The sequence below is a fragment of the Acomys minous genome (assembly GCF_964271855.1).
Source record: "Acomys minous genome assembly, chromosome: 17".
In the NCBI taxonomy this organism is placed as follows: domain Eukaryota; kingdom Metazoa; phylum Chordata; class Mammalia; order Rodentia; family Muridae; genus Acomys; species Acomys minous.
This window is the reverse complement of record NC_140500.1, coordinates 9,411,155-9,423,483: the sequence shown is the minus strand read 5'-3', so window position 1 is coordinate 9,423,483 and position 12,329 is coordinate 9,411,155. Positions and strand designations below refer to the sequence as shown.

At 42.2% G+C, this 12,329-nt stretch overlaps 1 protein-coding gene across 26 annotated transcripts in view; it reads left to right on the top strand.

Moving 5' to 3' along the window:
• The window catches only part of PLEKHA5 (pleckstrin homology domain containing A5), a 183,200-nt gene that overhangs the window by 96,402 nt on the left and 74,469 nt on the right, over positions 1 to 12,329 (top strand). For all 26 annotated transcript variants that reach the window (XR_014776231.1, XR_014776232.1, XM_084766241.1 and 23 more), the window contains 4 exons: positions 4,131 to 4,214; positions 5,603 to 5,723; positions 6,216 to 6,320; positions 8,351 to 8,423. Coding sequence is in view for 24 of the 26 variants with exons in the window: in XM_084766241.1 (XP_084622367.1) it covers positions 4,131 to 4,214; positions 5,603 to 5,723; positions 6,216 to 6,320; positions 8,351 to 8,423 (383 nt within the window). In the remaining 2 variants the exon portion in view is untranslated. The remainder of the gene's footprint in view (positions 1 to 4,130; positions 4,215 to 5,602; positions 5,724 to 6,215; positions 6,321 to 8,350; positions 8,424 to 12,329) is intronic.

Below are 12,329 nucleotides of genomic sequence, written 5' to 3'. Positions count from 1 at the left end.
GTGCAATCCTTTTCTCTTTCCCTTGAGATGATTCATAGGTCATGTGGGCTCACATCTGAGCCTAATAAAAACCAGACAAAATCTTTTGGACAGTTTTCTAAAACACATACTCTTTTAAACTATTTTTTTCCTAGTGGGTTACATAAGACTCGGCTTGCTTCGTTTGGCTGCCGTCTGTATTCCAGTACTCACATTAGCTGTTATTGGCAGCGTATTAGCAGTGGTTTCAATATCTGCTGCTTAGATGGAAAGTGACTCCACTTTGTATTAGTAGTTTGGATGCTGAGTGTCCCTCAGAGGCCCACATGTTATAGACTTTGTTCCTAGAATGACACTATTGAAAGGCAGTGGACTTTGAAGAAGTGGGGCCTCTCATGAGGTCCTTAGGCCACTGAGAACATGCTTCCACAAAGGGACTGACCCAACGGGGCCCCAGCAGCCATGGGAGTAGAGCTTGCTCAACAGTGCTCTCACCATGATGCCTCAAAGTCTCCAAGCATTGGAAACAGTCTGTTAATTAACTGAATCACCAAAATTATGGGCAAGGATAAAGTTTTTTTCCTCTTATTAACAATCTCAGATAGTTTGTTATAGCCACAGAAATCAGATGAACACACCATGAAATTTTTTTTTCTAAATACAACAAGCAAATGTTTCTACAAGAAACAGTTACAGTACTAATAACCAGAATATAGCTATTGACCAAAATATTACAACATTTTTGAAAGTATGACAAAAACCTCAAGAAATCTTATATTCAAATTAAATCATCTTCCTGACCTTCCCAAAACTTCCCCAAGAAAGAAACAAGCAAAACTGTCTTCTTTTACCGTATAGAACATGCAGTGTTTATAATCTGCTGTCACTATGTTTTCTTTACACCATATGGAAAGCTGATGTGTCTGAGAAAAGAAAAGCCTAACCCTTTTCTTCCTAGATACTACAATATACTCTCATTTATTTATTCTCCTCCATATGAGTTATGTGTGGCTTGTGCAGACTTATAACCATGCTATTTTCCTGCTGTTAGTGAGTTAGGCGTGGACTTTGGCCTGTTTGACCGATGGGACTGTGGAGAAGAATAGCTGTGGAGCATTGGCTAACCTGAAAAGTAAATACCAAGAAAACCTGCCCTCTGGACTTATGTACGCATGATACAGGAACACGGTGGCCAGTTGGGCCTAATAGAGTCCTCAAGTGAAGGGAACAGGGCAGACAATAAGGGTATGGCATTCTAGGGATGGGGCCTACGGCCTCGTGCAGGCTAGACAGGCGCCACCACTCCGACACCCATCCCTAGCCGTGCCCCATACTTGATTCAAAGAAATGATTATGTACTCACCTGTGTAAATCTGCTGCTCTTGGTTGGCTCTTACACTCTAATGATCTGTACAGTGTGGGCCTCACTGGATAACAGGATTTATAACAATGTTTTCCGTTTGCTAGCAGTCTTAAGAGTGAGGTTGTTCTTTGACTTATTCTGGCAATGTATCATTTTACAAAGTGGAAATTGTGGGCCTGGGAGATGGCGCAGTGAGTCAGGACACCTCCCACCAACGCTGAGAACCCGAATTCAATCCCTGGACCCCCGTGGGGAGGAGAGAATCAGTTCCCCCAAGTTCCTTCTGACTTCTATATCCATGGACACATACACAATAAAGGTTTTTTAAAAACTTGAAATTTAACACGCAGTCATTAGTAGAAAGGCTTTCTTCATCTCATCCCATAATTTTATTAGAGCTCATATTTGAAGTGTATGTTCTTTTATGTTGTTGGTCATGTGGGTGTGTGGTGTTTTGATAGAAATGCTTATATCACTCTGTTGTGTCTAGGGAAATTCTGGATAGTAAAGGCATGATGCTTCCCACACAGGGAAGCTCACTGTCAAGGGCTGTGGTGCTGTAAGGCCAGCTGCCTCCCTCAGCACTGGAACCTTCTAGGGGGTGCTTAGATGTGGACCAATCTCCTGTACATAACAAAATATTGAGCAACCTATGGGCCCCTCCCAGGAGATAACAGCCTCTGGTTATAACATTCAGAAGATGTCTTCTGGGAGATACCCACACATACACCACCAAGAGCCTCTGCTCTTGATCTACAAAAGAGACATTTTAAAGGGAAGCATGGGACAGTAGGAAGTCCCTGCCATCACCTTTAGGAAAGTGTGGCTTTCCTCCCTTGCGTCTGTGATTTTCAACCCAAAAGGTAACTCATTAATTCCCTGACTGTAGGTTTGTTTTGTTTCAAGACCTGAATTTTATCCCAGTTTGTAAGACTTCTCTTAGAAATACAAATTTACATTTAAACTACATACAAAAAATGTGTCTTTTTTTACTTTTCTGTTTTTATTCATGAAGAACAACAGATTCTTGACAAGTTATGTTTGTTTTTTTTGAGTGGTGCCTAGGAATCAAGCCCAGAGCCTCAAGCATGCTAAGCACATGCTCCAGCACTGACCTTCAGCAGTAGCCCAGAATTTAAACATACCGAGGGTGGGGAAGCGGCTGGAGCCAAGAGCACTTGTTCTGCATGCATCTGCATACATGACGACCCGAGTTCCCAAAGCACACATACAGGTGCTGGGTATGGGTGAGCATGCCAATAACCCCAACTTTAGGAGGCAAAAAAAGACTGATTCAAAGAGGTTGCTGCCCAGCCTAGACAGTAAGCTTCTGATTCAGAGAGACTGTCTCAAAATAATGAAGTAGAGAGCAACAGAGCAAAAATGCACTAGAAGTCCTAAATGCGCACATGGGGACCTGCATAACTCAGAGGGAGAGAGACAGAGACAGAGAAGCAGGCAGTGGCAAGCCCAGAGTTGGTGGAGAAAGTGGTTTAGGAACAAAATGTTCCTTCGTGACAGAGGAATAAAGATGAAATCTCATTGAGTTGACGGTAGTGTTGCACATTAGCAAATGCAGAGGATGCTGTGATATACTTCTTGCCTTTGAAAGAGAACTTCAGTTTGTTTGAGGAGGTGGGCATCTTTGGAAGAACTTAGCAAACATGTTACTGGCAAGTGTTAAAACGATTTTCTGGAACTTAATATGAAGTTGTATCATTTGGGTGGGTGGGTTTCATAAATAGCCAATAAGCTAAAAGCAACTGGTGGCTATTGGAGATGTATCCAGATGTATGCTTTTGTCAATTTTGGTGGCCGTGTCTGCTAGATAGTTTTCTGTATTTGTAGGGGTTTTCCACAGATTTTTTAAAAAAGGTGTAAGCAAACACTAGATTTGTGCTATGCTCAGTTCATTCTCTAGTCTATGAACCTCTGTACAAGACGTTGCCAAAAACGGGTTGTAGCGAAACCACGGGTACTCTTGGTCTGGTTTTGAGCTTGTGGAAGTAAAATCTAGCCCAACACAAACCTGATGAGCTGTGGAAAGAATGGCAAACACAGTGTGAACATGGGGTTTGTAGGTAAGCAGGAGGCTCATTTTGGTAGCCCTGAGAAGGGTCTGGGAATCATTGACTTCTCTGCCTGTCTTTGAGTGGGATCATATACCCTCCTTTGTACTAAAAAGACAGTGCCTGGGAGCTACTAGCAGGAGGCCTGCTACCTCTCACAAGGCCAAGTAGGTATCTGTTTAAAAAAATTCTGTATAATAACACAGAGGAGGGGAGGTAAGAGAGGTGAGGCTGGTGAGTGTGACCAAATGTACTGCATACTTCTGTGAAACTGCTAATGGATAAATTAATTTAAATATGCCACTTGATGGAAGTGTTATGGGAATTTTGTGTGCCGATGTCCCTGCGCTGTTTAACTTTGTCCCGTACATAACTTAGCTTTTGCTCTCTGAAATGTGCCAGAGTTGTGTCCAGGTTAAAGGAGGCTGGTAAATGCTCATTCTTTCTGTTCGTGTCTCATTTGTGACGTACAAGATACAGTGGTAACTGGCCTGGTCAATGGGACTTTGCTTATGAAATAGTGAGGAAACAGGGCTGAAGTCACAGACCAAATGAGGGGTGGGCTTCTTAATACTGTTGTGTGCTGCACTTCCATGTGTTTGTTCAATGACTCTAATGTCAGAATTTTAAGGTGGGTGCTTTGGTACTAGAATATTAGAAAAATGTTTGTGATTATAGACATACGTAACTTGTTTCTTCTTTTATTTGTTTATTTTCAGCCACAATGAAAGGAAAGTGACTTGCAAGCATCCAGTCACAGGACAGCCATCCCAGGACAATTGCATCTTTGTTGTGAATGATCAGTAAGTAGAGAGACCTGTGGAGTACCTGCTCTCAGGTCACATGGGACTGTGGAGTACCGGCTCTCAGGTCACATGGGACTGTGGAGTACCTGCTCTCAGGTCACATGGGACTGTGGAGTACCGGCTCTCAGGTCACATGGGACTGTGGAGTACCTGCTCTCAGGTCACATGGGACTGTGGAGTACCTGCTCTCAGGTCACATGGGACTGTGGAGTACCTGCTCTCAGGTCACATGGGACTGTGGAGTACCTGCTCTCAGGTCACATGGGACTGTGGAGTACCTGCTCTCAGGTCACATGGGACTGTGGAGTACCGGCTCTCAGGTCACATGGGACTGTGGAGTACCTGCTCTCAGGTCACATGGGACTGTGGAGTACCTGCTCTCAGGTCACATGGGACTGTGGAGTACCGGCTCTCAGGTCACATGGGACTGTGGAGTACCTGCTCTCAGGTCACATGGGACTGTGGAGTACCGGCTCTCAGGTCACATGGGACTGTGGAGTACCGGCTCTCAGGTCACATGGGACTGTGGAGTACCTGCTCTCAGGTCACATGGGACTGTGGAGTACCTGCTCTCAGGTCACATGGGACTGTGGAGTACCTGCTCTCAGGTCACATGGGACTGTGGAGTACCGGCTCTCAGGTCACATGGGACTGTGGAGTACCTGCTCTCAGGTCACATGGGACTGTGGAAACTCAGCTTAACACTTTATCTTTCCGTGTGTGGTCACATGTCACACTGCAGAGGAACATGATCTAATTCTTTTCCTGAGGAATGTAATTTTAGAAGCTATTTCATGGGAACTTAAATTCTGACTCTCAGCTCTAGAGCTCAGGATGTCAGCGAAAGAAACTTGCAAACTTTGGTCAGCTGAGTGAGCTGTTTTCTCACCCTTCAGGTTGGGGCTGTGATAATTAACCATTTTCTATAAATTTTCGTTTGTTTGTTGCCACATCTCCCCCTCCATTTCCTACCATTACATGTCATAGAATTGTTCATAGCTGTTAGTTATTTCTAACACTAGAATAAATAACATTGTGTGTGTGTGTGTGCGCGCGCGCGTGTGTATTCAAATGCAGGTGTATAGGATTGAGCTCAGTGCTTTGTGACTAGTGTCACCCAGCTCAAACCCTTGTAATTGATTTTTTTTTCCCACTTGGGTTACCAAAAAGAATATCCGCAATAGTGCCTATATAAATATGGTACTGACTTACATTGGGCTAGCAGTAGAAGTGTTGGTTTTACTTAAAGTGGTGATAAACTTAAGTATTACTTCATGATACCAACTGTCAAACTATTTAAAAGAAGGATACCTTCATCCCTTAGGGAGCACTGCTGTGAAGCAATTCACATGGACAGCAGGCTGTAGCATTGGTTTTTTTTTCAGGACTGTTGCAACCATGACATCTGAAGAAAAAAAGGAGCGACCCATCAGTATAGTAAACGAAGCTTCCAATTACAACATGGCTTCAGACTACACAGGGCATCCCATGAGCCCCGTGGGCAGGGTAAGCTATTCTGCTCATGTTTAGTTGGTTATAAGTACTAGTTTGTGTCTTTTGCTATTACTCATTATAGACTAAAAATTGGAATTAGAAAATAATAATTACATTTTTATTACTGCATGGTACTAATTATATTGGCAGTAATTGACATAAAGAATAGCTTCAAATATAAATTAATGAAATTTTAATGACCTACATTTCTTTTAGATGTTGAGCTGAGATTCAGTAATTTTGCAAACGTTATGGATGTTTGTATAAGAGAATGGACATTCTGTTGAATCAACCAGACTTTTAGAGGGAAAATCAGTATAGTAGCCTAGAAATCACATTTCGTTGTGTACAATTCTTATACTTGAAATAAGCAAGCAAAACTGGAATTGTAATTTTTCCTGCAAGTAACAGAGAAATCTGTTAAAGGTAAAAATTGCAAAATGAAGACATATTAAAGTTCCAGCCCTTAACGCTACATGTTCTGTCCTGCTTTCTCCTGTCTAGACATCACGGGCCTCCAAAAAGGTTCATAATTTTGGAAAAAGGTCTAATTCAATTAAAAGGAATCCTAATGCGCCTGTGGTCAGGCGTGGCTGGCTATATAAGCAGGTATGCCTTTCTGTCCATTCTCAGACACCTGGGTGAAGCAGGGTTAAAGTCCTCCTGGCTGGGAAGTTGATGACTAAGGGTTTTAGTAACTAGGGTTCATTTACAGACAGATAGCTACCAGTGACTGAGATGACACACTCAGCATCCAAACTGTTACCTGATTTTCTTCTCCCTTACCCTAGGCATCATACCAGTTACCTGACCTCATTGGCACATCTCATAGATGCTGTATATCTCAGTATAGTCCCCCAAACCTGTGGTTACCCCATGTTGAAAAGCACTTTCAACCAAGTTGAGTAATTGCATTCTGGAGGCATGGGCAAGAGTTCAAAGCCACCCTGGGTTCAATTCCAAAGACAAGGAAAAGTTGTTTAATTACATCAATGACTTAGTGACCTTGCAGATCAGTTTCATAGTTGGTTATTGCTTTTGGTAGACCTAATAACATTCCTTCATTAAAATTCATAGTTAGCTGGGTGTGGTGATGCATGCCTCCCCAACACTCAGGAGGCAGAGGCAGGCGGATCTCCGAGTTTGTTTGTTTGTTTTTTTAATTATTTATTTTTATTTTATGTGCCTTGGTGTTTTGCCTGCATGTATGTCTGTGTGAGGCTGTCAGATCTTGGAGTTACAGACAGTTGTGAGCTGCCATGTGGGGGGTGGGAACTGAACCCAGGTCCTCTGGAAGAACCGCCAATGCTCTTCTTAACCACTGAGCCATCTCTCTAGCCCTGGATCTCTGAGTTTGAGGCCTGGGTGGTCTACATATCTATTCTAGGACAGCCAAGGCTTTCTTTTCTGTTCCAAAGAACAAATATAATTAAGACTGAAAATTATATAGCCCATTCACACACACGTCCCTTTGGTTTTTAGTTTCTCCTTTGGAGGTGCTGTTCATTTTAAAAGACAAATATTTTACACTTAGGACTTTTTTTCTACCTGTATTTCTTTTTGTTTGCTTGGTTTGGTTTTTTTGTTTGTTTGTTTGTTTGTTTGTTTTTTGTTTTAGGTTTTTCAAGACAGGGTTTCTCTGTGTAGCGCTGGCTGTCCTAGACTCATTTTGTAGACCAGGCTGGCCTTGAACTCACAGAGATACACCTGCCTCTGCCTCCTGAGTGCTAGGATAAAAGGCGTGCACCACCACACCCAGCTTTCTACCCATATTTCATCCCTATCATTTTAAGGTCACTGTTAGATTAACTAGAAATATATTAAGAAGTATTAATGCAGACATCTAAACAAGTCTGGCATTTTGAGGGCATCCGATTTTTTCCAGAATTCTTGCTTATTAAATATGGGAAAGTAATTTTTAGTTTTATGTGTGATCTTGTTTGAAGCCGGGTAGGTTTGTGAAGTAGGTCACTTAGCATTAGTCAGAGGAGAAACAGTCTCCTGCAGGATATGTAAAACCTAATTGTAGATGGAAGGAGTATTTATTCACTAAGTTTGTGTATTAAGGTTTTGCACACACATTCATTTAATATCTTACCTGTCAAATAATTTCAGTGCATTTGCTTCTCATTGGTGATTAGCATATTTCCTAAATCTGGCTGACAGAGTGAATCTGTGCACCTTGCGTGCAGCCGTTATCCTCACCCTCACACGCTCACATGGTCAGAAGGGTGGATTTCAGATTGCCTCAGCCTGCTCTTCCTTATATGGCCGCATCACTCTGGAGAGAACAGTCCACTTGGGACCACCATAATTAACATAATACCAGTCAGTGGAGTTTTATTTGAACTTTCTTTGTCAACATATGAGAACTTTACTTATTTATTAGGAACCATATGACATTTTCATATGCGTAAGCATTATGATCAAATCACAGGCAGCATGTCTGCATCCTCAGATGTCCCGTCATTTCTCTATGGTAGAGACATTTGGTCTTTCTGGCCTTTTGACATGTGCTGGAGTCACCTGGCCGTGCAAGTAGCAAATCAGAGCTTGGTAATAGGCCTTTTAATTAGGCTGTGGCACATGCATATCAAAAATGTATATCAAAAGTGTCTTGAATCTGTTATTTACTGCAGGACAGTACCGGCATGAAGCTGTGGAAGAAGCGCTGGTTTGTGCTTTCTGACCTTTGCCTCTTTTATTATAGAGGTGAGTCCATCAAGTGCTTCATAACTGCAGTGTATGCTAAGCACTGGATGTGTCCTAAGAGAAAAGACCGTAGTGCTGCTGCTGTTTACAATGAACAGATAACCTCAAGAAAGCCTTTCTTGACTGACCCAAGGCTCAGAGTCTCTAGAGTATGGAAAAAGACGAGAGACAGGGTCTTCACTGTGTGGCCCTGGCTAGCCTGAAACTCGATGTGGAGCAGGCTGACCTTCAGCTCACAGAGATCCACCTGCTTCTACCTCTCAAGTGCTGTTATGAAAGGTGTGCATCACCACAGCTGGCTGGAGAGTGATCTGGTTTTGGTCTATTTCCTGTTTTCTGATTTGTGTGAAGAGAATCATCACTCTCTTGCTCTCCCTTTGAATACAGTACCTAACAGATGAGTCCTTGGTTGGGTACCTTTTTTTAGAGATGACATAATACACTATACCTGAGCTGGCCTAGAGCCAGTGAACCTGCATCAGCCTCATAGTGTCTAAGACTACAGGCATGATCATCACAGCCAGCTAAGATTTTCATATTTTAATTTTGTCAGATCTGGCTGTGGGTTTATAGATTGCCCGTAGATATGATTTTATACAAGTGAATATTATAATGGATTGGAGAATGAAAAACAGGAATTATATGTGCATATGTATATATGTGTATGTGTGTGTATTATACACATATTTCCTAAATCTGGCTACCAGAGTGAGTCTGTGCACCTTGCATGCATCTGTTATCCTCGCCCTCACAAGCTCACATGGTCAGAAGGGTAGATTTCAGATTGCTTCAGCCTGCTCTTCCTTATATGGCAGCATCACTCTTGAGAGAACAATCTACTTGGGACCACCATGTGTTATACACACACACTTTATCTGTCTATCTGTCTATCTTTCTATCTATCTATCTCTTTTTGGGTTGTTTGTGTCTGGCCTAGTCCAGGCTAGTTTTGAATTTCTACTCCCTTCCTCTGTATTTTTGTTGTATTTTTTAAGATGCACATACTTTAGTGTATGAAGTTTTGCCTACATGTATGAATGTACACCACATGTGGGCCTGGTGCCCAAGGAAAGCAGAAGTTATAGACAGTTGTCAGCTGCCATATGTGGGTGCAGGGAACCAAGCATAGCAAGTGTTCTTAACCACTGAACCTTCTCCCTGGCCCTGTTGTATCTTCTTGGCTGTAGTTGGCTTTCTTTTTGTCTGACGATTTTGGTTTGAACTCCTACCTTATCAGGTATCAGTGGAACTACACTGTTATTTTCAACCCCTATTTGCTCAATAGATTGACTTCCATCCTCTGATTCTCCATCTGGAGACAACAGTTGGTCTTATTCAGCCCAGTCTTTGTTCTTCCTTTTCTCTAACATTAGCACTAGGAGACTGATGGGTCATGAATGTTTTCCCTCTCCTATGCATGCATCATGTGCATGCCTGGTGCCCACACAGGTCAGAAGAGCTTGGCAGCTGCCCCTGGTGCCAGAGTTAGGATGGTTGAAGCCATCATAGCATCCATCATTTTAAAAGATACCTTTGCAGCATGCAACAGTCTTGGTTGGCAGTTACTATCTTTCACAGCTTGAATGTGGTTTTGTGCTTTCCTTTCTCTTAGGACTGCTGTTAGAAGGCTGATGTTATTCTCACAAGCTTAGATTTGTTGGTATAATTGTTTTTCTTTTGCTTTGTGTTTTTAACATCTTAGCTATTAATACGCCATAGAAAAGGTTTTCTCTGGTGATGTCCCTCTGGAACTCTAAATGCTATTCATCTCTTTCTCTGGATTTCAGGAGTTTTCAGATATAGTACGTTTCTCATTTGTATTTTTTTTTCCTCAGTTCCTACCCTATAGAATCTTTTTTTTTTTTAGCAGAAGCATTTTTTCTTTACTATTATATTAAAAAGTAATAGTGATTAAAACAGCAATGTACAACCAGGCCCAGCACTCAGGAAGGCAGAAGCAGGCAGATCACTCTGAGTTTGAGGCCAGCCTGGTCTACAGAGTGAGTTCAGGACAGCCAAGATTACACAAAGAAACCCTGACCTGAAATACCTCGCTGCCCCCCAAAGCAGCATTAAAAACAGAACAGTGAAAGCCGGGCGTGGTGGCGCACGCCTTTAATCCCAGCACTTGGGAGGCAGAGGCAGGCGGATCGCTGTAAGTTCGAGGCCAGCCTGGTCTACAAAGTGAGTCCAGGACGGCCAAGGCTGCACAGAGAGACTCTGTCTCGAAAAACCAAAAAAAAAAAAAAAAACAGAACAGTGGAACAAAATTCATAGCCAAGAAATAAACCTGAACAAATATAGTCAACTAAGTTTTGGCAAGGACACTAAGAGGACAATATGGGGAAATTGATAATCTGTTCAATAAATGAGATTTATAGAACTCAATTTACAAGGTACAAAATGCCTGAACATAAGTCCTAAAACCATAATACATACAGAAGAGATCTTTGGGGGAAGCTCTCGGACACTGGCCTTGGCAGTGACTGTAGAAGCATGGGGAGAGGAGGAAAGGGGGGACAGGTGCCCTAGGGAGACAGAAAAAGTACAAGAGAGAAAGAGTAAGAGACAAAGCAAGAGAACGATGGATGGCTATGGCCGGTTTGTCCTTTTATCCTGGGCCTTTGGTGCATACCCAGTGGCAGGCAGGTAATGATGTCAGAAGTTGCTAAGCAACCTAGGGGCAGGCAGCTTACATGCCAACAGTGACTTTTTGGAAATGTGACTACATTAAAGTAAAGCTTCTGCAAAACAGGAAACAGTCATCACAGTGAAAATAGTTACAAACAACAGATTTGATGACTAGTGTTAAATTTATATCAAACCTTTATAACTTAAAAGCAAGGATGAGAAATGTAATGTTTACAAATTCTGTTGAGGCCCCCATGGTTTCCAGGCTCTGCTTCTTGGTTGCGTTATGGTTCTTGGACATTGTGCTCATGTATGTGGTTTTCAGCATTAATTGACTAACGTTGGCCTTGTCCTTCATTCCTGATAATTCTTTCTCCAGCTTGGCCAAGACTACTGGTGATGCTTTCCACTTTTTTTTTCCTGTCTAACTTTCTTGCACATTGCTCATTCTTTCTCTGCATCACTGACTAGCCTCCCTGTATCTAGAACGAGTTTATTTACTTGTTTGTACCATCTTCGAGGTAATAGATCAGTTTTACTAGCTTTGAAATCTTGCAGCATTTGCCTGCATCACTGTCTTTGTGTTGGGTATGGCATTGTGATCCCTTGGAGGAGTCATACTGTCTTGCTTTTCTAACTTGCTCGTGAGTCTGGGTTGTAAGTTGCAGGTCCTGCAGTTTGGTTTGTTGCTGTTGTTGTTGTTGTTGTTGTTGTTGTTGTTGTTGTTGTTGTTGTTGTTGTTGTATTACTGAGCTTATTGCACAGCCTGCTCTTGAGGGTAAGTCCCCAGGACCACTCAGAGGAGCTAACGCACTGCTTCCAGGTAAGGCATCTACTTCCCGGCTCTCAGCGGGAGCTGTGTTATCTTTCTTCTTTCCTGTGGATTGTCAGTGCTTTTCCTCTTTCCTTGACTGTGGTAGTCTGTTCTGTCTTCGATGAGTCTTACTAATGGGATCACATGTAGGCATCATCTACTCCTGCATCTTACCCAGAAGTCCCCTCTCTGTGGTTTTTAAATTTACCTTTGGATTATACAAAAGATATATGGCAAGGTTCTGTGGACACCTACTAAAATGACAAATATGTATATTAGTTTTCTACTAGGATTATTTTCATCAGTTCACTTCCCAGTAAATTGTGGTTGAGGAATACTGATAAATCAGAATTTACCAAACCTATATAATTTCATTTTGTCTAGAGCCGTTGGCCCAGCATCACCTGTGGTGCCGTCTGTCTTTAGTTAGCACCAGGCTTACTGTATAATTTTTATCATTG